Here is a 27,919-nt window from a genome sequence, read left to right as displayed (position 1 = left end):
GACTTTTACAGGAAATGGAAAGAACACTACTGGCCTTTGGCTAGAGGTGACGGGAGGCCAAGCAAATGCTTAAATAGGTGCGCAGGAGAGCGACACGAGGTCTTTGACTTGGAATCATCGGTGAAGCAGGAGCTTATTGGTCTGTTTTCTAAACCGATCAGGGTAAGCTATCCTACACCCTTTATCTGCCATTCGCATTGCTCTGTTCAGTATAAAACCTAATCATGAGTTTATTTTAATGTTAATTTACCTGACCCTTTCAAGGCTGTCTCTACCATCAATTAATTGGGAGGGGCAAATTACACCCTTATTTAAGATCCCCGCGTTCATGTTGGAACGCTACGCATTGTGAGTGTCCCTTCATCAATTTCATCATATCTTCACTCATCCTCATCTTCGCGATTAGTCAAAAGTGGCAGAAAAGAGAAGTAAAATAAACCAAATCAATTAATCGATCAATATGAAGTAAATTTTCTCAAAAAAGAAACTTGTTTGAGTAAGATTCTAAGTTTGGTGTTTAGGTAAATATATTGACTTTCGTACACACATATTTAACTACATGAATTGTCCTAATGATCTGATGTGAAATATTTTGTTTCTTGGTCTGGGAAACCTGAAATAATCAGGGAATTTTGTTTTTACAAAATTGTAGACACCCTGCTTCAAAAACTTGGTCTTTTTTTGCTCGAGCCAAATTGGAATGTGGTTTGTGTAAGTATTGAAGGACGCATTTTCTCAATTAACCCTTAGCATCAAGTCGAATGTGGCGCATGAGGTGACACTGCTGGAACCTTCCTCTGTTAGGATAGTCCTTTTGTCGCGTTGTCTTTTCATGAGCTCCAAGATGGCGATGAAAGGAAACGGCTGAACTTGAATATACAGTTACAGAAAGCGTGGAGAACAGTCCCATTTATTTAACTTTTAAATATGCGTTTTTACATGTAATTCTTGAGAGTAGAATAGAATGGGTCTTCATTTAAGGACGCGAAGAAAATGAGCGATGATATGAAATTGATGAAGGGGCACCCACAAAGAATACCCATGGAAAACCGGGAATCGAACCCGGGACTTTTGACGTCGTAGCGCGCTGTGACAACCTTTCCGCCATGGAACAGAACGTGCATAATTAGTTGCGGTGGTGTTGGTTACGCGGCTGGATTTTATATATATACCCATGGTTTTCCATGGGTATTCTTTGTGGGTGCCCCTTCATCAATTCCATATTGACACGTTTTGGGTTCTGTGTGTACTTTTTACATCATAATATATATATATATATATATATATATATATATATATATATATATATATATATATATATATATATATATATATATATATATATTATGATGTAAAAAGTACACACAGAACCCAAAACGTGTCAATTGGCACATAGACTCCAATAACGCATTAATGTATATGAACTGCAAATGATGCAATTTTGTTGTGTCAAAATACATGCAGAAATGCATAAAATGGCACTTTTATCAAGTGATGTTCCGTGTAATGCACTAAAAATGCATCATTTGGGAAGATCAGACAAAGACAAGATCATGCCAAAGATAACAAAATTACACATTTAGCGTGTCAATCGATGCATTAACAGTGTAATTTTTTAGATGATCTTGTCTTTGTTTGATCTTCCCAAGTGATGCATTTTTAGTGCATCACAAGGAACACCAGCTGATAAAAGAATCCTTTTATGCATTCCTGTGTGTATTTTGACACACCAAGAAGTGCATAATTTGCAGTTTATGCACCTTAATGTGCTATTGGAGTCAAGATATGTGTGTCAATTGACACGTTTTGGATTCTGCGTGAGCCTGGTTTTCTTGTGATATTTACAAATTTAACGCTTCTGAATAATAACCTTTTTGTTTAATGCAAAGTTCAGGTAAACGTGCATGACAGGTAAATATTGTGATTTCAGCCAAAGAGGCGTTGGGACAGAAATTGCATGGCGCCTGAAGAAGCGCGCGTGGAGGCCATCGTTAAGGCTTTCCAGGTTCCCACATCTGCTCGGATATCTGAGAGGACACACACGCACACATGTGCACCACAGCGACCATCCAATCGGGATGCGTCGCCCGGAGAACCGTCTTCCGATTGGTCACCGGGACATTTCCATCCGGGGTCCGGCAAGAAAGAAACCCCGGGTGGGAAAAAAGAGCAGGGTGGGGGATACTAATGATGCCACCGACGGAGGTCGGGGGGGGGGGGGGATGAGGGAGGTTCGAAAAAGCGTACCGACGACACAAACAGAAGGACAGATGAATAACCGACAAAGAAGCCGATGGGCAAATTAATATGGGGCGGATTCGCGTTCCGATCCCAGATAATCAGTTGGGGGGTTTGTGGGAGATACCCTCGGACACCGACGAAGCGAATAATCCCCCTCCCGCCCCCCCCCCTCGAACGACGTCGCTGCGCCACAAGCGGATGGGCTAATGAGCGAGGGCTGAATTTACAAAACCACCCCTTTTGAGCCAAGACGGGGGATGCCGTTCCCAATAAATACTCGACGTCCGCCGCTGGTCGCAGAAATGAATTGGAGGGCTCAGGGGCGGTTGCCATGGCGACCGGAAGATTTTCTCCGAGTCGGGATGACGAGGTGGAGGCAGGGCTTTTGAAAAGTGTCGGGAATAACGAGCCGCTCGAGAGCGCCAGTGATTAAAAGGTCTTGAATGGCGCAAAGGGACGCAATCGCGATCCAATCCACTCCAGCCACGACATGCTAAGTGCTCGGTAATTAGTCGTCATGAACAGCCCCCGGGAACTTCTTACACCACGACTGCCAGCGCCGGCACATTCACCTGTCCAGGTTAAATATCAACATGTATCCTTCCGCGCTCTCCTCGAAACTCCGCTTAAGGAAGTCGACAGCGCGATCAAAGGAAATTAAATGTTTGCACAGCCTCCCCCCTCTTTTCATTCTAAGATTCTCGATGCTCTTTTTTTTTTCATCAGCGAGTTCTTTTTTTTAATGAAAAAAAAGTGCAACTTTTCATAATCAGTATTTGCTTTCTCGGTCCGAGTGCTTCTTCAGCACTTTCTTTCATTCTTCGAACATATCTTTTCATTTCTTTCCTCCACAATCTGAGCAGTTTTAATTGGTAAAAAAATCTCTCTCCCTTCTCCAGTCTTTCTTTTCACAAACCTCTCCACTCTTCTTCCAGAAAGACCCGGAGAAGATAACTCATTCCCCGTATTTACTTCACAGTGCCTCAATAAAGAGTAACTCCTTCCTAAGCTATGATAGGCAAGAGTTTTTTTTAAGAATGAGTGTAATTTTTTTTTGTAAAATACTGGGTGTCCGGGCTACACGGATACAAACTCACACACATATATTTTAGCTTCTTATTAACTTTCTTGTCCTGGTTTTGTACAAAGTAACTTTGAAAATCCGAAATACAAATTTGAATTGCAAGTTGAAGGAACCGTGAATTCTCAACGCGATTTGATATCAGTCTTCTCTGTAAACTTTATGTCTTCTGAAAACTGTAGGTACAGTCATGGACAGTTCTTGGTTGTAAGGATCCCATTGTCCGTGATTGTACAAACATAGAATTTAATTAAATGCATCTCAGTGCGATATAAATAATTTCGATCGGTTTATCCGTCTGTATATTGAAGCCAGACACTCGCCAGTGAACAATCGATATATTTTGAAATTTCGATATGGCACGGTCATCCTAGGGCCTCCGCGATGGCGTAGTGGTAACGTCGTCGCCTTGTAATCAAGAGGTCCCGGGTTCGATACCTAGTGGAGGCACGTGGTGGTTCGGATCCCACTTTAAACTGTAGGTCCAGTCCCGATTAGCCTTACTGTGCATAAGTGGACTTAAATCACAAATCAATCAATCAATCACAGTCAACCAAAGGTACAAGGATGCATTTAGTTTTGCGGAGAGACATATCAAATATTCTCGATCGGGTCGTTCGAGGCAACAATCGAATCAATCAATTGACAAGTCACAAAAAAATAATATTTACATATTTGCACATTCGTTTTCGACGGAAATATGTGAAATAACACGCTGCAATGTTTATTTTCCATGTTTTTGAAAGGTGTGAGCCTAGTTTTTCCTAACATGTTTTGTCACGAAATTAACTCTTTAGACACAAAATTTAGATTTACTTACACATTACTTTCTGAAACCCGAATTGCCCTGTGAGTTGGGCAAAATTACGGAAAATTAAATAATTCTGTTGTAAAGATGCGGGAAGCAAAGATGGACTAATTTACATAGGAATAAACTTAATGTTCTAATAACTACATGAATATACTGCTGGGAAGGAAATGTTTATATTGTGCAATAATGATAGTTTTAAAATGAAATTTATGATTATATTCACCATTTTAACATTGAAATCACATTTAGGCCTTTTTATATCCCGAAGTGAACCGAAGTGTTTTTGTAACGAAAGGTTTGATTTTTTATTGTTGCTGTGCGCAGAAGAAAGTGCCAAGTTTCTGTATGATGGAATATGTAATCACTGCCTACCAATGAGTCATACAATTGCCACAAATAAATATAGAAATATTATACAGGGTATCCCTAAAGGTACTTTACAACTTTGATGTCATGCAGCACAACTTTTAATTGACATAAATAAACATACCACATCCTATTTGATTTACTAATACATGAAGTTTTATTGTGTATTAGTCCACTTCAACAAGCGCACCTCTGGAGGCTCGTAGAGCATCTAATCGAAATTCCAACTTTGCCCATACCCTCTTGTAATACCGATTAATGTAGCCTCAATTGTTTTGACTCGTTTGTTGTGGTTACGATATGGAACAGTTTAAGTTGGAAACAACCGTCCTTGGTTTCAAAACATGAATTTACCCCGTGTAGTATTAGTGTTTACCATGCGAATGCGTACCGGTCACGTCGTTATACGGTACACCCCAGTTCATATACAGTGCCGGCAACTTCCTGTCAGTGTGGAGAACCTACACAATCAATCACCCATTTGTTTCTCCAATGCCCACTTCGGCAACAACATCGCAATACTCTTTACAAACAATTACAACGTGTGAATATCCCATTTCCGATGTCCCTTTCGACTCTACGAACCACGGACTGACGTCATGTGGATCTTGTACAGCTTTGAGCGGAAACACAAAATCGTAACGTAAACAAACACAGACTTGAAATGTAAACAAACTTTCAAATAACAAAACACGCACGTGTTTAGACTTTCGAGACATGGTATCAGAAAAAGAAGAGTGTTACTAAAGTGTAGGCGTTCTTTGAGAAAAATGTAGTGCTACCAAGTAGGACCTCTGGCAGGAAATCGCTAATAGGCGGTGTGTGTCAAACGAAGAAGACGACGGCAATGAAACAGTTTACGATTGAGCAACGTGTTCTCATTGTGAAGACATTTTACCAAAGTGGTGAAAGTGCAACGCAGACATTGCGAATACTTCGTACGATTTTCGGAAGGAATAAAACACCTAACGAGTCTACAGTTCGCAGACTAATGTTAAAGTTTCAGTCAACTGGTTCAGTGTCAACGGTGACCAGGAATGGCCGACAATGACTCTTACACAACGCCCCATAAGAGGAAATCACAGGATGTAATTTTGTGGAGCGTACTGCTTACGTGTATGTGAAATATAACTATTTTCATGATATTTTCCCTATTTTTATTTAATTTCTAATTCGGCGTCCTATACGGAACACCCTATATATTATAAATAAAGAATTTAAACAAAGAAAAAGCGGGGGAGCCGATAAATTCAGAGCAACTGACGTCTTGGTTTATTTGAAGGCACCAGGACATAAGCGCATACCCTCAAATGTATGCGGGTGGAGGCGGGCCTGCTTCGAGGCCCCCTTATTCTTTTTCATCAATTTCATCATGTCATCACTGATCCCAATCTTCGCAAATTAGCCAAAAGTGGCACAAAAAGCGAAGTAATGGTCTAATATTGAATTTGATTATGGCCGTGATGTATTTTTGGTCTCGGTGTCAATTTTCGTCTCGAATTCTGAATTGTGATCTGACCTCTCCGATAGCGTAGTGGTAGCATCGTCGTCTTGTAAGGAAGGCGCCTCGGGTCCGATACCTGGTGGAGGCACGTTGCACAGTGGTTCGGATCCCACTTTAACCGTAGGCCCGGTCCCGATTAGCCTTTCTGTGCATAACGTGGACTTAAAAACAACTAAAAATAATAATAATGGTGATCCCTGTTTCGGTGCCACCCCTGGAGGCATGATTTATTGAGCATCAGCGAAAATGGAGAGTCGGGGTAAGACAGTTGTCACACGGACGGGGGAAGCGGATGATGGTGGAGAGAGAGAGAGAGAGATGATATTACGGCGGAGATTTTCGCCAGCGATGCGGAAGCATGAAACGCGCCGCTGTCAGATTTCTTCCCTCCCAAAGGAGACTCGCCAACTGATCCCCTCCGCAACCCTCCAGGGCCGGGATCAAGGCGGGTCCATTATTAATTGAGTTGATCCCTGTAGACTGGGGATCGCTGACGGTACGGGAAGGTGACGTCACATCCATCGTCCGCCATGTTCACGCGATCCCCGCCGGCGGTGTGGGACTTTTCCAAGGCTTCACCAGGCAGTTTGTTTTCCAGAAAGAATTTCCGATTTTCTATCGGCCGCCTGTTCGAAGTCCACTCCAGGGACTGTATGGTCAGTGGCGTGCGTGGGACTGTCGTAAGCCCCCCCCCAAAATGGGCGTTCGATTCCAAAATTATCTAAAACCTAAACCCTGACACTCAGGCACGTATCTAGAAACATTTGGGAGGGGCAGTCCGAACCAAGTCTCTCAAGATAATAATAATAATGTTGAAAGTAAAATATTCAAATTAATTAATGTTTTTTTATTACAGGAAAAGCTAAAAAGACTGTATAAGATATAACAGCACGTATTCATTTTCTAGCTAAGGTTGGCAAGATTTGTAAAAGAGACAACTGCCGTGGCAAGGGTAGTGTTGCCCACGAGACGAGACTTTGGCCTGTCTCGTCTCGAAAATATTCGTTTGTCTCGGGACACATGATCAATCTCGTCTCGTCTCGAATTTTTAAAAGCCTGTCCCGTCTCGTCCCGTGGGCAACACTAGGCAAGGGAATTAATGTCAAATAGATAAAGAATTGAATATTTATTGAATATCAAGAAAGGATGTTAGATCCAGTTGACGAAAAGTAAAGTTGCTGGTAATACGTATTTTATGCATATTATTATAAGTAGTAATAGCTCTTGCAGTGTTGCCCACGGGACGAGACGGGACAGGCTTTTAAAAATTCGAGACGAGACGAGATTGGCCATGTGTCATAAGACAAACGAATATTTTCGAGACGAGACAGCATCTCCACGAGACGAGACAGGCCAAAGTCTCGTCTCGTGGTCAACACTAAGCTCTTGCATAAATCTTCTTGGGTACTGTCATTCAGTGTCGTATGATTCGAATATAACACTTACCCTTCAATTCGTTCCGCAGAAATAAGAAGGCTAAGCCTCGATTAAACAAGTATATTCGTAACGATCTGTAGAATCTTTGAAAATGTTAAGTACATAGAACTCCAAATCCCAGACATTTAGCCATCACCTTTCCAGACAGGAAATATCTAGAAACATCTAAGGAATGCTTTGTCAGACATTGGCGAGCTTCCTTGATCGCCATCGTTGCAAACAGGTGTAAACTGTTGCAATCGTGGAAGATATTAAAGGTAACTGAGTCGGCATAATTGAGTAAATTCGATTGGAATAAATGTCTGGGAGCACGGGGGTCAGTGGTCAGTTAGTTTGAGAGCCAACATTGAGAGGTGAGTGAATTACAAGCATTAGATGGGGAGAGGAAGAACGTGTTAATATGAGTCAGACTCTTTTGGACAGTCACGACCGTAGCCTTTCATCTGAGATCTTCAACTGCTATACAGAGACAGGTATACCATTTTCCACTAAGCCATGTTGATCCAGTCTGTAGGGGTTTAAACTCAAGTGTTGTGTTTTGCCATTCATATGTGTGTAGTTATTACCTCTCCCACACAAAGAAAACTAAATGCATCATATCGATTGATGCACTAAAGTGTTTTTTATGGCTTCTTCAAAGAATCAGATTTATATTTGATGCATTTGGGTGCATTTTTGTATGTCTTGAGAGAAACACCAAAGTGCATAATTTGATTCAAGTGAGGATTCCTTTCAGTCGAGATGCACTTCAATGCATCAGTTGATGCATTTAAACGTTTCGTCTGAGCTACAGAAACTCTGTTTCAAATGATGCACTTTGGTGTTTCTCTCACGACATACAAAATGCACCCAAATTCTCTCACGACATACAAAATGCACCCAAATGCATCAAATATGAATCTGATTCTTTGAAGAAGCCATAAAACATACTTTAGTGCATCAATCGATGCATTCTGGTGTATCAATCCATATGATGCATTTAGTTCTCTGAGTGTATTTCTCGCAGCACACCATCAAGCCTACCACGAATAGCGAGTTGCTCTATAGATGAGGATGAATGATCAGTGCTAACCATTCCGCCACGAGGGTCGGCGGTCCAGCCAATACAGAAAGGACAGGTTATGTTATGCTAGCTTAGGTGTATACACTTTATGCATATACATCTATTATCTTACAGAAAATACGACAGACGCTCCCGGCTGCTGGAACGTGTGGCAATGCTCCTTGTTAGGAGCAACGTCTGACTATTTGGCTCATGTGACTGTTCGTAATTAGCATCGGCACATGTTCCGAGTTGTTTGGTGTTTATGTATATTACCGTGAAATTACCCTCAATTGCAATATTTCCCTTTCAATCGGTTCAGGCGAAATGCGATTAGGCGAAACGGGATCCCATTTCGCGTAAAATGGTGGACAGCTGTTCGATCTCATTCATTGGTGCCGATAACCCATTAGGCGAAATGGGATGCTTGAGAGAGAGGTAGTACAGTGCGTTCGTTTTGGCTGTGGGCCGAGATAGCGCGTGAAAATATTTGAGCAACTATTATAACACAGGTTAGTACTCGTTATGCAATATGTATATAATTGTCTACATGATGAAGATATGTGCGTAAATAGGTGAGACGTTACGGGACGAAAATGCCGGCATCTGCGGCATGTCACGCGCTATCTCGTCCCAGAGCCAAAACGAACGCACTGTATACATATATAATCTTATTACGAATACTGCCGATTAAAATTAGAACTTTAGATTGTAGATATGATGCTTTAAAATAACAAACACCGTGCCCCGCCATTTATATAAACCCACACGAGAACTGTTACTCAGGAGAGAGCGATTCGCCGCCTGCCTTTCCACGCAGCCAACAAGCACTTCCACACGGAGCGTCGCTCAATAAGGAACCAGCTTCTTAATTGCTTTAGAACTCCCAATTACCGCTGGTAAGTGTCGGCGAAACAAGATGGTTCAGCACGAAGCATCCCCCCCCTCTGCGCGAGAGAGGGAACTTTCCCTTCAGGAAATAGAGTTAAAACTTTCGCTTCCGTTAACTTCCAAAACTCACCCCGTCCTGATTTCATGAGTATATTCCGGCGTGTCTTGCTTTCTCGTCCAACGCACACGGTGAACTCCAAACTGTGTGTTCTGAGACTTTAACAGATTCCACGTTGTTTTTTTTAAAAAAAATCTATTTATACACTATCTTGAATTTCAACTGAATGATGGATTTAGAAAATTTATTCCTTAACTTCCTACTTTCCGAAGCCAGAATTTTGAAAAAAAAAAAAAAAAGAAAAAAAGAAGTAAATTCGAAGTCAATTCTAGATACAAATCTCATTGTCGCTAAGAAACTCTATCAAACCAACTTCAATAAATTTATTAAATTGATTTCCCAGATTTTCTTGTTTTTAAATCGTTATTTCTTATTTTTAGTCTCTCGAGTTTATTGACGTTTTTGATGTTGGTACCTTTTATATTTCGTACATTTTTTTAATTATTGATATTTGATTTTCCTTCTCTATTTCTTGATTTTTTTATTGCTTTTTCCATAAGCGACCAGAAGTCGAAGACTTATTGGAACACACACAAATATGAGTACAGATAAAATTGATTGATGGAGGCAATGAGCAAAAAATACCAAAATATGCGTTTTCATGAACCCGAAAGAAAGATTGAGGGGAAAAAAACTGACAAACAACCAAATTACAATTACATTCAGTGAAAAAATTTCAACGAGGAACTAACCACAAATATGATCCATGAGTACTAGTTGTGACGATCTTTTTACAAGCTTACAATTAAAATCCTTAAATCGAAAAGCTAACCTACTGAGGGTCATATTTTCTCGGACAACCAAATTGTTTTTTTGTGTGTGTGCAAAGGGGAAGGAGGTATTTGCCAACCCTCTTCCATGGGGGAAAAAACATTTTTGATATCTAGCTCCGAATCAAGATTAGCCTACACGAATTTGTTCTTTTACGGAAAACGATACAAAATATTCCTTTTTTTTTAAGTCGAGGGAAGGGAGGGACTCTTTACAGGATGTGCGTAACAATCAGGACCTTGAAACTAGGCTTACAACCTTAAGTATATTTGTTACGTGTTGTATTGGAACTTTCGAATAAAAGAAATGGTCAATAATGTCGATATGAAACAATGAGGCCGACAATTTTCATGCCGAATCTAGACTGACAGAATAGTGTTTACCATTGTTGACATTTGCCTGTTTCAAACCAAAAGTATAACATTAATGGGCAGTATTATATTTATAATAGCCGATCTCCGTTGCCGAGTGGTAGCACAGCGTGTCCCGGGTTCGAATCTCGACCTGGGCACGGATGTTTTTTGTGATGTCTCTTCATCAATTTCATCATATCACTATTCATCCTCATCCTCGCGATTAGCCAAAAGTGGCAGAAAAGCGAAGAAAAATATACCAAATCACTCAAGCTCCGCTTTCGCAATTCTTTTTCTTCTTTGTCATTTTCTTCTAACGTCAGTGCCAAGTCAATCTTGAAAATCTCTTAAGCATAGCACACTTGGCAGCCTCTTTGTAACAGAAAAGTCGGTGTATACTGTCAAGCAGCCAACACCAAACTGACGGAGAGAAGCTTGACTGCTAGTGTGGATACCCCCTGACGGTGAGCGGACCGTGACCTGAGCGTAGATGTAAATTAAGCCTAAAAATCTCCACACTAAAGACATGCCGTATCTTACCGATCATTATCTTCACTTGACTCTTTAACTCTTCTAATAGAGCCTTGTTCCTCAACTTTTTTTTTCCAATTTTTCTATATTTTGGTTCTTAAAAAAGGTTTTTTATTTCCCTCTTCTTTCATATTCTTACTTTCCTACCCCGTTCTGCCCCGGTATTCTTGTTTGGCTATGGTAACTAAAAATCGGTAATAACTTACGTTTAATAATAACTATTTATCGTAAAATAGAGCAAAAACTATTGGGATTGACATCCTGCAATTGGCTACAGTCCGTTCGTTTTGTCTCTGGACTGAGATAGCACGTGACGCGGTGCAGATGCCAGCATTTTCGTCTCGACACTCATATCTTCAGCATGTAGACAATTATATTTATATTGCATAACGAGTATTAACCTGTGTTATAAGAGTTGTTCAAAGTTGTTCACGTGCTATCTCGGCCCATAGCCAAAACGAACGCACCGTAGTATTAAGACAATTCGCCTTATCTGCACAGGAGATAAATTATAAATTATAAAAATTCAGAAAATGGATGCGAGAAGGACGATCCTCGTAAACGAACGCCTCTACAATGTGATTCACGACTTCCCATCATGCAACAGAACAAGAGAAAGAAAATCGCACGGTCTCCACAGGATGCAGCATCTCCCAGAGGTACACCGTTCTGACCCAGGTTCGGAGGTTCCCGAACTTTTTCGTTTAACGGCGCCCTCAGTGTTTCAAGATTTTTCCGCGACGCCCAAGTCAGAATGTAGGTGTTGCAACGCTCTGTTAGTGTGATTGGGTTGCTTGCCTTGAGTTAAAAAATGAACACATTTCAAATTCAGAAACATTTTGTATGTAAAAAGAACCAAATGAAAACATATTTGGAACAATCATGTCATTTCAGTGAAAGTATTGGAATATTTCGCCAATCGACAAAGAAGTTATCGTAGGAGGGCAAGGTTCCAGTCGTGCGGAGTCATCCGGTAAGCCATATTGCACTCCCCGAACACCCCCATGTAGAGCGAGCTGACTCATTGCTCGTGATATCATCCACGTAGGGGTTGGTTGCTAAGGGTTAATTGAGGAGATGCGTCTTTGTAGTTATACAAACTCGTTTTCAGTTCGTAAGACCTCATATTTGGCAAACAGAAGTAAAAATCCTGACAAATTGTCAAAAATATGCACTCTATGTGCGCAAATAACACAAAATGTGGAACATAAATGTTCGATAAAAGCTGTTCAACATGTTCAATTTTTGACACAATCTCCAACTCAAACGTTCGTGTTTAGTTTGAATGTATTTAGCTGGCATAACGTTTAATTTTGTACATAACCATGACATTTTCTCAAATAACTCTTTACGTAGCCGTGCAAGCTCGCCACCCAAGGTCCGTGTTGGAATCCCATTTATCAATTTCATCCAATCATCCATTCTCATCGCTGCGTTTAACCTAGACAGGTAAAATATAAACAAATATACACACTATTTTCCATTGCGTTATTTGCATTTAACCCTCAAGTGTCCATATTATGCTTGGAAAATTATGAACTGACCTAACGAACGGAAAGAATCTTTGACGCTTGTATTTTAGTCTCCTGGCCTTTTTAATGTGTTTGTCCTCTGCCGCCTTGTATGCAACCTTGCAATTTTTACTCTTCTCAAGGGGCTTGTAAGGAAGGGGTTCGACACCCGGTAGGAGCACATAGTGGCTCGGATCTCACTTTAAACTTTGGCTCCAGTCCCAATTTCCCATCTGTGCATAAAGTGGATTCAAAAGAAGGACTAAAACTGGAAATTATACAGTTCTGTAATTTTATTCTTATTTTGCATTGTAAGTTGGTATTTTGTAAAAAAAACAAAAAAAAACATCAAATTTAATTTATGTTTTTTTATGTTGGGTCCAGCCGATAGGATGCCAGGGGTCCCTGGTTCGAACCCCAGCGTCGGCATGCGTTTCAAGGCACATCACCTTTGGCATCTTATAGCAGGGATGCACAATTTGTAGACTCCTGCACGAGGATGACAAAGTTAGTTTTACAAATAGAGTCAGATGGGGGGAGGGGAGGAGGGTGTCTCTAAACAGGTCAGGGATTACGTACACTTGCGTGTTCAGTTTCAATTCATTCGCATGGTCTCTCATACGTGTGTAAACATACATCTTTTGACTGGTGAATGACTCGTTTTCCCTTTCTCTCTGTAAGCGCCAGGAAATGTGCAACCTGTAAGACGTCCAAACATTATTAGGATCCCGTTTGTTTAAAGGGTGTTCTTTGTGAATGTCCCTTCATCAATTCCATTCTCATCTTCGCGATTAGCCAGAAGTAGCAGAAAAACGAAGTAAATAAACCAAATGAGATGTTGGGTCCAAGGGCGTCTCAAGGAAAATGTAACACATCAAGAACACCGCGAAATCAAAAGTTTAGGAACCCCTGCTAGAAAAGCCACTGGTGCTAAAGGGACACACAGTGGTCCTAGAACGCCCACACTACAACGTTTCACTTCCCTGGCTGTAATCAACTGTATATTAAAGCTAACCGCTGTCTGTGTCGCTTTAGAATTTTCAGTGTGCTCTGCTTTATTCTAGTCATTTTCTTGCAACGAGTACATTACATTCTGCTAATTATTGAAAATTAATTTTTAAGACATGATTAGCTATTGAGATATTTCTAATAATATATTGATTTCTTTCCAGAGAGACTGAAAGATCTTGAAAAAAAGGAGCTGCTCCAACAAGTCGCGAAAGGTAAGTTTTTGTTTTCTGAAATTGTATTGTTAATGTAAGCCCCGCGACAGGTTAAGTTTCCAGCAACTTTTCGCATACAGACCGATACGTGCACGCAGAATATAGTTCAGCTGCAATACTGGCGATTTTCTCACTGTCTTTGATATGAACAGCTCGGCGGTTGAGGCAAGACTCGCACGGAAGATGCTGAGCGCCGTTCTCGCGTGGATTAATACATAACCTGCTGTTAACCTAACCTGTCACGGGGCTTAGTCAGTAACTCCTACCGTCTGCCACTCACCTTTCAGGAATCGATTCTGCTTTTATTTTTTCCTAACTTGTCACCCTCTTCTGGCCTCTAGGGATGTCTTCGAACTTCTTAGGGCTTCCATCAGCCATGATTTTAATTTTATTTAGCGTCGCTTTTCTGCTACTTTTGGCGACGATGAGGTTGAGTGATGATAATGAAAGGATACTCACGAAGATCATCCATGACCAGGCCGAGATTGGAACCCGAGACCCCATATAATTTTATACGTGTATGTTGTGTTTGATATTTAACAAGAATTTTGCGTAATCGTAAAGAAAAAAGCTGCTACGACCCTGGGGGTACGTACTTAAATGTTATTTACCACGGCTATAGAAATATCTTAATCTCAGGGGATAGGTTCTTTGTTCGAGAATTCCAAATAAGAAAGCGTTTTATAGCCAAGAGGATATAGTTAAATGCGGATCTATATTCTGAAAACTATACACAATACAGAGAAAATATATAGCGAAGCTTGTATATACATTGAAATATATACAAGTATATATATATATGCTGATTCCAAATTTACGTCGGTTATATTCTTCTTGAAAGGAAATCTTCTTCTTTTCTTCTCACAATTTTGGGAAAAAGGCTTCTTCTTCTTTTCTTCCTTCTATTTTTGGAAAAGGCTTCTTCTTTTCTATCTTTGATTTGGGAAAAGGCTTCTTCTTCTTTTCTATCGTTGATTAGTGAAAAGGCTTCTTCTTTTCTTCCTTCTATTTTGGTAAAAGGCTTCTTCTTTTCTGTCTTTGATTAGGGAAAAGGTTTCCTCTTCTTTTCTTCCTTCTATTTTTCCTTCTTTCTTCTAATTTATTGTCTTTCCTTACTTATACTTTTTTGTACATAATTACTTTACTGTAGCAAGTCATTATCTGCATTAATAATGTTTTTTAAGGACCTCCGTGGCGGAGTTGTCATTGCAACGTTCTACAACGCCAGGAGTCCCGGGTTCGAATCCTGTTTGTGGATGTTTGTGAGTGCCCCTTCATCAATATCATCACTTCGCTATTAGCCAAAAGTGACTCAAAAGCGAAGTAAATAAACAATCGATCAGTTTATGAGCAAATATTGTGTGATTTAATTGCAACCCTATTTAATAATAATAATAACAAAAACTAGAGAAACAAGGTCACCTCAGTCACGATATCATCTCTAATTTGTTTTTAATATTTCTTGAAAATCTACATTAGCCAGCAAGCCCGATGAAATTAATTTGTAGTTATAACGACAGTCAGGTTATAATGTTCATTACATATAGATATCTTTGGTATAAAAGGTCAAATATATTTTATGTGACGCCAATTCATTATTTACGGAATCTCATACATGGACAACACTGTGAAATGTTGTTTGTAAGGTGCCTGAACCCAGTATGGCCTACCTGAGGTTTTTGATTGTTTCTAATGGTGTACAAAGTCAGAAAGGTAAAACTAATTGCAAGATTCAAAGGAGGGAACATTTCTGGACGTTTACTGAAAATTGGAATCAGTTCCAAATAATAACATGGGTTCAGTGAAGATTGTGTTAAGATGTAACGTTTAGGCCATATGGGTCTAGTAATATATTTTGTTCTTTCACATCAAAAAATGCAACAGAAATTGTAAAGAAAGTACAAGAATGTTATTTTTATAGGTAGATAAGTATATAAGTACACTTGTGTTTTATTTACATAACGACATAATGAGATTATACAAAGAAATAACATTGTTTACAAACCAATAAACAAGGAAGTGACGTGTCATAAGTTGTCATCAGAAGACCACGGGTTACACATCATAGTCTGGGCAAACGAAAGGTCCTTCATCATCCTTAGTGACTCCAGACACACTACGGGAACATAAGGGTAACAAATGTTACATTTGCACATGTTCTTTTCGATATATTCCTATGTAGGCCATGTTGAGTACATCTTACATAGTGTTCGTTTTTCGTTCTTTTTAAACAGTTGTTTAGATTAAAGTCTAGGCTAAGTACATTGTTGTAAAGTACAAATTATAAGCTATCATAATAGTACTAGAGATATAAACACCTATCACTTGGAAGATGTATTAAGTAATCACTAGACCTCGGATTTTTAGGTTCTAAAAAGTGTGCTTTTATGTTCCTAAAATAGGTTCTAAAAATCCTGAAATAGGTCCTAAAAATCCTAAAATAGGTTCTAAAAATCCTAAAATAGGTTCTAAAAATCCTAAAATAGGTTCTAAAAATCCTAAAATAGGTTCTAAAAATCCTAAAATAGGTCCTAAAAATCCTAAAATAGGCTCTAAAAATCCTAAAATAGGTTCTAAAAATTCTAAAATACGTCCTAAAAATCTAAAGTTAGGCTCGAAATTTTCTGAAGTAGGTTAAAAAAAACTTAAAATGGTTCAAATTATTGAAAAATGTGATTAGGTACAGTCACCGACAATGAAAATGGGTCACCTATATCCTGAAATACGCACTATCGTGCAGAACTTACCATTGGAAATTTTCTATTGAGATTCACTCTTCGCCGTATAGTTAGGCAACAATGTAGCCTTCCCGATGGCGCGCGCAGTGGTAGCGTCGTCGCCTTGCAATCAAGTGGTCCCGGATTCGATACCCGGTGGAGGCACATAGTGGTTCGGATACCACTTTAAACTGTAGGCCCAGTCCCGATTAGCCTTACTGTGCATAAAGTGGACTTAAAACACCAACTCAATCAATCAAAAGTTAGGCAACAATCTCTTTTCATGTTATCCACAGTCAAACTCCGCAATTTTGTTTGTTTTATATGCTGAAAATAATCTTTCAACAAAAACATAGTCAGTGGTGAAAACTTCAATGCCGAAATGTTAGTTTGCAAGGCGTGAATGTCACAAAGCACCAAAGTGACACGAAAGTGAGCAAGACCTCACAGATCAGACCACTTTGGATTGTACAGGTGGTATCAACCTTTTTGCTTTGTTTAGAGCTTTGAAAAATCACCAGTGACTTGGAGGAAGGGAAATTGACAGAAAGTATGTTTCAAACACGTTCGTCATTGAATTGTTTTCGTCACCAAACAAGGCAAATGCCTCTGTGTGATATAAAACCTGTAAAACATTCAAAAATATTTAAAAACCTAAGAAAAGGCTTGATTTAGGCTAATAAACCTCAAATAGGTTCTAACAAGCAAACTAGGTTTCTTTAGGCACTATAAAACTTCATCAGTTGTTGCGTTTTTTTTAACGAAACGCTGACATAACTTATTCTTTCTTACATACCTGTAAAGGAACAAATAGGTTAAAAACCTAAACCCCCGAGGTCTAGTAATAACTTACCTATTCAATATTAGATCACGCAGAACACAATCACGAGGTTCAGCTATTTCGCTTAACCAACAGGTTCAATCATGTCATTCGGACAGTCTATGACAGCGTCATCTGTTGAATTCACCATGTGACTACTTGGAAACAGCAAATAGGCCATATTGGATTCAGGTACCTTACAAGGGCGTGCATTTCCGTTGCCAACCAACTAACGTCAAAATTGACAATGGCCGTTTTTAACATATATAACCGAGCACACTACCCTCAGACCGTCAAATTCCGCTTCACTCCAACCAGCGTAAAAAAAATTACAATGACCGTTTATAAAGTATTATTAAGCGTTACATAGTTAACCTAATCAATAGGGAATGGATTTTAAGGTGCAGCACCTTTCCAAAAATATGGCTGTTTTCAACCGATCGTTTGGGATTGTATTTTAGGACATGAAATCAAGTAAAATGAACACACTTTGTTGCACCTTTTCGTAAGATTAGCCCATTTATTAACTTTTTACCCCTCTTTGATGTTTCAGCACCTCTTTTCCTCCTTTTCTATTATGTTTTGTTAAGAAATTGGACAGATAAATTAATGATTTTCACTCTTCTTGAACAGCTACATAAAATCCCATAGTCTCATTTTGTAGAGCAGAACCAGAGCTATATAATGGTGTAATATAATCATTGCAGCTCCAATAGTTACCAAGATAATGTAGCAAAACCCGCGAGAGAAAGCACAAACTTCAACAAAACCTATTCGGCAGAGCTACAGTTCTCTCTGCGGTCCGCGCGCATTATATATAGAAGGCGCAGAAAAAGAGAGCATCGAAAAAAAAAACAACTGATATTCTACCAGTGCGTAGTTAGAGATCGGATAGTTAATTGAACTCTCCAGCCTAATTATTGCCTATTTTTGTGCGAGCAGGAAAATGTTTATTATCCATTTTGCCTTGAGTCATCTCACTCAACAGGTCGCTAGGTGCCGTGGCTTGCCGCGAGTTGATAGCTTCCTGGAGATGAGGCCTTGCTCGAAAAGGTTTATTATCCAGAGCTTTGAAGAAAGGCATTTTACTAGCACCTTTTTTCCCCTTTCCCGACCATAATTTTGCACCTTAAAATTCTTTCTCTACTAATTAATGTAATTTTTAATAAATTTTCATTTTCAAACAAATGATGTATCCAGTTTCTGTAAATTGATATGCAGACTGACTCAAATTTTAAAAGGTAGAATTTTAAGGAAACTTCTAACAGCGAATAGGAAAAGACACAATTTGTTTGGATACAGGAGTGCTATGATGAACATGTAAGGTATTTACAAGTATTATATCGCGGCTTCTCAGAACCAACTCGTAGCTAATTTTTCACGCTTTTGAAAAATATGTTAAGCGGAATGCACGTATAAGTCCTGCCAATAATTCGAGCACAGTTTCCAGAATTCCCGCTCAGCAGACACCCTGAATTGTCAAAATGTACAGTCAGAGGGATATTGCGGCTGTTAGAAAATTACCGAACATGCAGAAATTCCTTCAACTTTCACCCTGTGTTGAAAAGCAAGTTTTTGTTAATTACATATCCTTTGGAGTTTTACCATCGGGGCATTTCATGTGAAAGTTCCCTGAACCTCAATTTTTAAAATAAAAGTAATGCTGTGTAACTTCTTCTGAGTGAACAATCTAAATTTGGCATTTGCATAAGAATTCAAGTATTATACATAATTAAGGTAGAAGGTATTTTGCATATTATTTTAACTTTTTCATTTACTTGTGTTTTCTATTTCGGCCCACCCGTGACAACAATAAAACAATTAATTTATCCTGTTACGTTTCCCCCTCAACTCCACTACAATATCCAAAGGTCAATTCCTTCTCTCTTTGTCGTAAATATTTTACTCATACATTATTTGACAACTCAAAGAAATTAAAATCTTCTTAAGTGAAGAGGCAGTGTTTCGTCTGTCCCACCCCTGACACAAAACTCTTCACTTGTAGCTACAAATCTGGAAAAGTATTTTAAGGGCTACGCACCGGGAATTCCTTGAATTCCGGGAATTATGCGTGAATTCTGCTTGAAGTTTTCTCCGTAGACGTGAAAAAATGCAACTTTTATTAATACAAATCCAGTTGAGTTTATGCATATTTATAAATGCCCTGATTCACAATTTAGCTTCTATTTTTAGGAAGGGAGGAAAGAAAAATAAAACTGAATACTCTCAATGTGTTCACTTTGTTAGTGCCCTTTGCAAAACAATCTATCTGACAGACGGAAGTTTATTTGAGATATCTTGAATTTTAATTAGGTAAATTTGAGTTTCAAATTCTTGTATAACTAACATTTTTTCGTAGATGAGTGCTATCCCGTAAAACTTGTGACTTGTTTGTAGATGTATTTCGAGTCTGAGTATGTGAAATGGCAAGTGTAAACTCTACATCTTAAATTAAATACTTTATATATATATATTCCGTTTAATGGAATTGGATCAGAATTTTTGGATACGTTGGAATCACAAAGACCCTTTATATTATTAATATACTGTGTTTGTGTGTGTGTGAGGGGGGAGGGTAATACGCAAGGTTGAAGCAGTGAAAACATCTTCTTGTACGGGTTCGATACCCGGTGGAGGCTCATAGTAGTTCGGATCCCACTTTAAACTGTAGGTCCAGTCCCGATTAGCCTTACTGTGACTTAAAACACCAAATCAATCAATAATCTTCTTGTAGCCTTGAATTTTGAAAAGTTCGCTTTGAAAACCGGGAATTATACTTGAATTTTATAATGGTCCTAGAGTTGCCAGCCTGGTAAAGTTTCATATTTCATTGCACAGAACCGGTAAGAAAAATGTTGCTTAACTATCAGTAGAATAGTTACTTGAATATAAAAAATGTAGTCCGCGTGTCCCACCCATGACAATGGAATGCCCGCATTGCTTGCCTTGCCTGCCAAAGAGGAATATAAATTATATGCATTTCAGGATGTCTTAATGCGGAAATTTGCTCCTGAATGCACGTCAGTTTAGGATTCCAGTTGGGCCTCCCCGGTGGCAGGTTCGATAGTCGGTGGAGGAATGTATCGGCCAGGATCCCACTTTAAACAGTAGTTCCAGTCCTGATCGGCCATCTGTGGATAAAGTTACCACTACGTATCCATTATCCTGGGGTATAAGGGATGATGACCTTCCCTGAAGACGCCCTAAAGTCAACCTCACTACCACCCTGGTAACTGCAATGTTGCAGGCCTTCGAGGCTGTGGCGCCTATGATCATAGCCAGTTTAATCCCAGGGTGGCTACTCACCGGGAATTCCTTGAATTCCGGGAATTATGCGTGAATTATTGGCTCCGGGAATCATACGTGAATTTTTATCAGGCGTGAAAAATTCCAACCTTTATTAATCCAAATGAAAACATATTTACAAATGCCCCGAGGCAAGTTGTTCACAGTTTAGCTTTTATTTTTATCGAGAAAGGAAAAGATAAGAAAAAGCTGCTTGGAAAATAAAACAGAATTCTGACAATAGTGTCCTTTGCAGAACAATCTATCTGACAGCCAAATTATTACAAAATAAGATATCATGAAATAATTCTTGAAGCTTTCCTGGCGGCGAATATTGAAGAGGTTTTCTCGGGAAGTCAGCCAGGTGATTTCCGGGTAGGCTTTCGAGAGCTAATGTCACTCTCATCTTCAATCCCTGAATCAAACAAATTAAGTTTATTCAACATTAATAAAATACAACGAATTGTCTCTCTTTTTTAATATATATATATATATATATATATATATATATATATATATATATATATATATATATATATATATATATATAAGGAAATTTTCGTTTTCTACCTTTCGTAGTTAAATAATAGTTTCCATATAATCGTAAGATTAAACAAAAAAAAACTATGCAAAAAACACGGATATTTTATGGAGTACTACAGTGCGTTCGTTTTGTCTCTGGTCGTGACATGGTACAGATGCCGGCATTTTCGTTTCGACGCACATATCTTCATGATGTAGACAATTATATTTATATTGCGTAGCGAGTACTAACCTGTGTTATAAGGGTTGCTCAAAGTTGTTGACGCGCTATCTCGGCCCACAGCCAAAACGAACGCACTGGACTTTTCTTCCAGAGGCGGCTGGATGACCGAACGCTCGGCTTTCGATCTCGTCATCGAAATTCCAGAGTTCGGATCCCGGTTTGTGACTTTCACTTCATCAATTTCATCTGATGAGCACTCATTCTTATCGTCCCAATTAGCCAGTAATGGTAGGAAAGCCACGCTTAATAAAACAAATTTCTTCCCTACAATCTACCTGCAAAATATAATTACTATGAAGCTAGGATATTAACTGTATACAATTAACTTTAATCTCAATGCAAAGAGCATATGTTGTTATTTTTTAAAATATAAATTAGATATAAACGATGTTACGAATAGTAACAATACAATTGCTATGATTTCTGACAGAATTAATTATATTTTTTTATGTGACCATAATGGCGGTTCATTATAGCTTGGAGATGATAGTTAATATTATTTCTAAAAATGCCGTCCAATTTGTTGAGACGCGGAGCGAAATTATTGGCCGTTAACGTAGTATGTGAAATTTTATAGAAAGTACGGCCATTACATTTTTTACAGGTGCTCCGTAAGTACTTTTATTCACAACAATTACACAGATTAGCATTGTTTTCTTTCCTCCGTGTGTGTGATACTGTGATTAGCGTACATGGCAATAGTATTATTCAGTAAACACCATTAACAAGGGAGGGAATTGTAATTTTAATTTCGCTCTCTTTATGTTGTAAGTGGATACAATCATTTGAACGAAAGCAATGCTAATGTGTGTGTATGTGCGTCTGTGCATGTATTTTATAATAAAACATAAGGATGAACTGGGAATTTCTTGGGACGGCAAATACAAAGGAAAGTTACAAAAGGAAGTGCGAAGCTTTAATACAGTTGTTACGTATTTCAGTATTGGCCAAATTATTGGACTCATTGTAAAAAAGAAGCGTATTTCTTTGTTCTGGAAGTGTTTTAACAATATATTTGACGATTGTTATAACTTTTTATGTTTTTCTGCTTCGATATAATTTTATTTCCCATGATCCTTTCTTTTACTGTGTCCCAGTAGATGGCAGCATCATTCTTTGCATATTCGCAAAAATGCCTGGAACAATAAGACATTGTTTACCGTGTTATTTATGCTATTTGTTTGGTTATAACAAAGGAAATAATATTCTGATTGTTGTAAGGGTGTTCTTTATTTGTATCTCCGGAGTAACATGTAATTTCATAAACCACGTGGTTTGAAGTTTGGAAATAAGAGTGATAAAGGAATTGTACAGAAGCAGTGATTAAAATTGGCCCAAAAAGAGCCAAAGGTGGTCATACGAAGTACTGACAGTACTTCCAACGATTCAATGTGCATCACAAGACATTAAATGTGTCAAATTTCTCTACATAAAGTGAGGTTATCGGAGTTTCATTCTTTCAACTAATGAGTCGAACAATAAGGCCAATACTATATTATGTACACGAACATAATTTTCATTTGAATTTTGGTCACAGTCTGAAGAAGACATTGCCGTAAGGTTGAAACATCATGTTTATAATGTGTTTACTTCACAATAAATGCTGCCTTGGTCAGCATTTTGAGTGTTTTCATGAACATAATGTTTTTATGTATAAAATTATGAAAATCTTGTCATCAAAAATATCGAATGGCAGCCTTTATACAATACATTGGAAATAATTTGCACGCGAATAAATGAAGTGTTTTGCTTAACTAAAGCATACATCCTGGATTAATTTCCGCATCTACTTATCCTGATCATGACGTCAGATCGTAGCTTGCATAACAGTAAACCTATTCTGGTTACTCTATTATACGTAGGGTACACAGTCACCTATCAAGCTCTGACAACTTGGCGAGACCTTTTACACGCTCGACGTTACAAGATAAGGTGTGACATTTGCACTGCCGTACGAGCCTGCAGTTATTTGGACGCGTTCACACAATTGCTCCTGGGTATTAACACTGAAATCACACACGCGACAGCACGGATCTAGTAATGCAGCAAAAATGCACATTAAAGCAGAGCCCCACTGGCGTTTTATCCGAGTGCAAACAGTGCGAGATCATTTATTTTATTCAGTGTTCAAATTGCAGAAAATGTAAAAAGGGGAGGAAAATGGACTCTGGCATTTCTAAACCCGAAGGTTTGTTGTCGCAGGAAAACGAACTATCCGTCTGTCTCTTTCCATCCATCCACTCTTCGTCATAGACCACACCGTAATCAGTATTGTGCAATTACGCGTAAAATACGTAAGAAAGGTAAAAAGCTAGATTAAAACATAAAATGGTTATTGTCATGTATGGCAGTTGGCAGTGGTAGAAATCAATTAAAAGATGCTTTTTCAGTCCACAACGATAGGATTATAAAAATGTTCCCTTCCCAATCTTGCTTCGACGAAAAATTTTCGTCCTGCACACCCGGCAGTCAAGATGATTCTAATGTCTGTAGTGGAAACGTTTTCCTTGTTTTGTTACGTGGCACTTCTGCAAGGCACAGAAAACAGTATTATTTATAATAGAATATCACCATTCTAATTGCATTGTCTTTTCTAAGATATCTCAGGGGAGCAAGTGTCCCCCCTTTCATTGTGGGCGCCCAACCTGTGAAAGATCGTGCGTCATTAAAATATTGCCACAGAAAAAATAAACCAAATACTTTTGCTTAAGCTTTTTCAGGACCATAAAAAGAATAGCTCTTTCTTCAAGCACGACTGAACCTTCGCCAATGGCAGCGAAACCGTCTTAAAATTTTCCTCTCCTTTCGAGAAATCGTTGTGGTATTCCGAAATCTGAAAAATTACAGTATTGGCCAAATTATTGGACTCGTTAGTTGAAAAAAATGAAGCTCAGTTTACGTAGAAAAATTTGACAGATTTAATGATTTGTGGTACGCATTGCATTGTTATACACACTGCAAGTACCGCGAGTACTTCGTACGACCACCCTTGGCTCTTTTCAAGCCCATTTTAATCACGGCTTCTGTACAATCCCTTTATCACTCTCATTTCTAAACTTCAAACCACGTGGTTTATGAAATCATATCTTGCTCCGAAGATACAATTAAAGAACACCCTTACAACAATCAGAATTAATAGTATTTCCTTTGTTATAACTAGGTCTCGGAAGTTAAGACCTATAAATTGGCAAAAAAGACCTATGAAAAGACCTAACAATATATAAAAAAGGACCTAAAAACGGAAAAAAGAACGTATAAATGTGATCCAAATTAATTAATAACTTCAGTTTTAATTACATATTTAATGAATAAAAAAAATAAAAAATTCTGGTGGTATGGAAAACACAGTGCGAAAAATCTGAAAGCTTCAAAACAAGATAAAGTTGCCACTTTGAGCGCGACCTTCCAGACAAGTTACGGTTAAAGGACCTTGTACCGTACCTGCTTCAGTCGTCCAAAATGGTTTTTCTCTCGATTCAGGGATGGTTCAAATATATATATATATATTTATAATTTATTTATTTCTTTAGTACATAAAGGATGTTTAAGAGGCGATGAACTGATGATGATTCGAATTGAGAATGGACAGTAAGAACGTAGTCGAAAGAAAGTGAAGTTGCAAAAAGATGCCGTTAAGACATAAAAAAACATTGTACGTAATTGTTCCATGCATTTTTGCGAATGTGCAAAGAATCGTGCTGCCACAGTAAAAGAAATGATTGTGGGAAACAAGATTATATGGAAGCAGACAAACAGTTTAATCCCATAGAAATTTACATCAATCGCCAAATTTATTTAGTTAGAAGACTTGTAACTTAAGAAATTTGACTATTCTTATAACAAGGAAATGTCCTTGTTTTTTCAAAGATTCCAATAATTTGGTCAAAACTTAGAATTCCTTCCAGAGCATTGTCGTGAATATTCGTGGCGGTTGCTTCCGTAGTTGCCTAATGTTAAGTGCAATTAAAGTAACGCCAAAGTGCATCATATGATGTGAGTATTTCTGTCGAGATTCACTTTAATGCATCATTTGATGCGTTTTTATGCACCTTCCTCCATCTTTCTCGATGATGCAGTTAAATATTTGGCTTGAGTTAGTTACAGACTTTATGCATTTTTTTCTTTCAGATGATCCTTTTCTGTGTGTGGATGAGAAACCTTGAATTCTGGGTGGTTTTTTATTTGGCGATGGAGCATATCGATCCTGGAATTTGAATTTCGGGTTGGTTGTTGAAAGCGAGAGACATTTTGGTGGTTGCAGAGAGGGTCAGCTGGGGTTTTCGAAAACAATGGGGCGATTTGTGTAAAATCTTGAGAAGCCGTCGACCTCGATCTCGGGCATCCAAGAGGCCTCGCACCGAGAACCGGGAACAATCGGGGCCTCCGAGAAGAAAGAACCGAGGGAGAGGAAGAAAAAAGACGAGCCGCGGAGAGAGAAAAAACGGTGTTGGAGCGTCGGCCATATTGCCGTCACACGCACACCTCGAGGTGTGAGCGGCGTCGCCATGGCAACGGATGTCCCGTCCCGCCTCTCCGAGTTGTCGCCATGGCGACATCGCGGGGGGGAGGAGGACGGGGGGCTAATGGCCGCTGCGAGGGCCCGGAGAGCCCGGCTAATTGAACACTCTGCCCCAGTCGATATCAGAGCCGCTCTTTTCATCCCCCTCCCCCTCTTACCCCCCCCCGGGGAAGGCGCATCCAGTGTCTGTCTGCTTCGGCCATGAGTGACAACTTCCCCCGTGTTCCCAGCAGCGCCTTGCTCGATATTCAGCAAGGAATCGGAAAATGCTACGATCATTTATTTATCCACAGTTACTATTGTGGGAGATGTTTAATTTTCTTGGCGAAACACTGTTATTGAAAAATTATAAGATAAACTTTATTTATTAGCAGATTCCAAATACAGCGTTATCAGTGTGTCTATTAGTCAAGAAGTCAAGAATGTCAAGAAAATCAAGAAATTATGATTTTGGTCAAGAATTTTTGCCTTCCTGTAGCCTACTGGGATTTGATAAAATTCAGAAATCTAAAATTATATTGAGTTTTGTTCACTTCGTTTCTAAAGAATTGTATTCTTGTATGCGTAAAATTTTCTAAAAGTATTAAATCGAATAATGCGGCTGTTCCCCATCCAGGATGAACTCTGAAGCATTAATTTTTACATGCATTAATAATTATAGCAAGTCTAAATCTCTTGGTAAAGTAAAGCTTGAGATTTCATTTTATCCGATCTTGTGGTAGGGGTTTTTCATTTAATAAAAATCTCTATTTTTCTTAATTTCGAACTATACCGATGTAGGGGACGATTAAATAAATGTTGGGAAGAAAAGGTCAAGAATTTTGGTAGACACCCTGGAGCCTGCTACATCTCATTCGTGGGTAAGTTCATGTAAGGTAAAGCTCCACGTTATGGGCGCCACTAATGGTACGCCCCTTGTGGGTACGTACTTACATGTTATTTACCACGGCTACAGATATCTTAATCTCAGGGGATAGGTTCTTTGTTTGAGAATTCCAAATAAGAAAGCGTTTTATAGCCAAGAGGATATAGTTAAATGCGGATCTATATTCTGAGAACTATACAAAATACAGAGAAAAATATATAGCGACATTGAAATATGTCAAAAATCTACGTCGGTTACATTCTTCTTGAAAGGAAATCTTCTTCTTCTCTGATTATGGAAAAAGGCTTCTTCTTCTTTAATTATGGAAAAGGCTTCTTCTTCTTTAATTATGGAAAAGGCTTCTTCTTCTTTGATTATGGAAAAGGCTTCTTCTTTTCCTTTTGATTATAGAATAGGCTTCTTCTTCTTTGATTATGGAAAAGGCTTCTTCTTCTTTTGATTATAGAAATAGGCTTCTTCTTCTTTAATTATGGAAAAGGCTTCTTCTTCTTTTCTTCTTTTGATTATAGAAATAGGCTTCTTCTTTTCCTTTTGATTATAGAATAGGCTTCTTCTTCTTTGATTATGGAAAAGACTTCTTTTATTATTTCTTCTATATATAAGAAATCTAGTTGCGTCGTCTCGCTTCCTTTTCTTTATGCCTTATATATGTTTTCTTTCCTTTCCCCGTTTCTTTGGCAAACGATACAAGCTATACTTATATAAAGGAGTAGGGTCGACTAAACTGACAATAGCGCCACCTCCTATGTAACGACCAAAGGGAATAACCAGGATCGCTAATAACAAGCGCTGCCAATGGCCCAGTGCGACTAAAAAGAAGCGCAACCGTAAAGTGCGTCGGGGCGTCTAATTTGACCACAGCGCCACCGGGGAACGGGCAAATACAAAAGCTGACGATGTTCTCCTCGTCAGAGAATCAAAAAGAAATTGAGATGAGATACATTTCTGAATTCACTTGGTCGCTTAATGACTTTCCTAAACGTTTCATATGCGGCTATATTCTGAATTCTTTTACATTACTACATACATCATTCTATTTACTTCTA

General features: G+C 38.8%; 1 protein-coding gene across 1 annotated transcript in view; it reads left to right on the top strand.

Annotated features, from left to right (window-relative positions):
* The window catches only part of LOC146002328 (Fanconi anemia group J protein homolog), a 346,842-nt gene that overhangs the window by 163,108 nt on the left and 155,815 nt on the right, over positions 1-27,919 (top strand). The window contains exon 5 of the mRNA XM_083140050.1: positions 13,830-13,880. Coding sequence (XP_082996176.1) covers positions 13,830-13,880 — 51 coding nt within the window. The remainder of the gene's footprint in view (positions 1-13,829; positions 13,881-27,919) is intronic.

Source organism: Lepisma saccharinum, chromosome 18 (assembly GCF_977018435.1).
Source record: "Lepisma saccharinum chromosome 18, izLepSacc3.1, whole genome shotgun sequence".
Classification (NCBI taxonomy): Eukaryota; Metazoa; Arthropoda; class Insecta; order Zygentoma; family Lepismatidae; genus Lepisma; species Lepisma saccharinum.
This window is presented reverse-complemented; position numbering and strand designations above follow the sequence as displayed.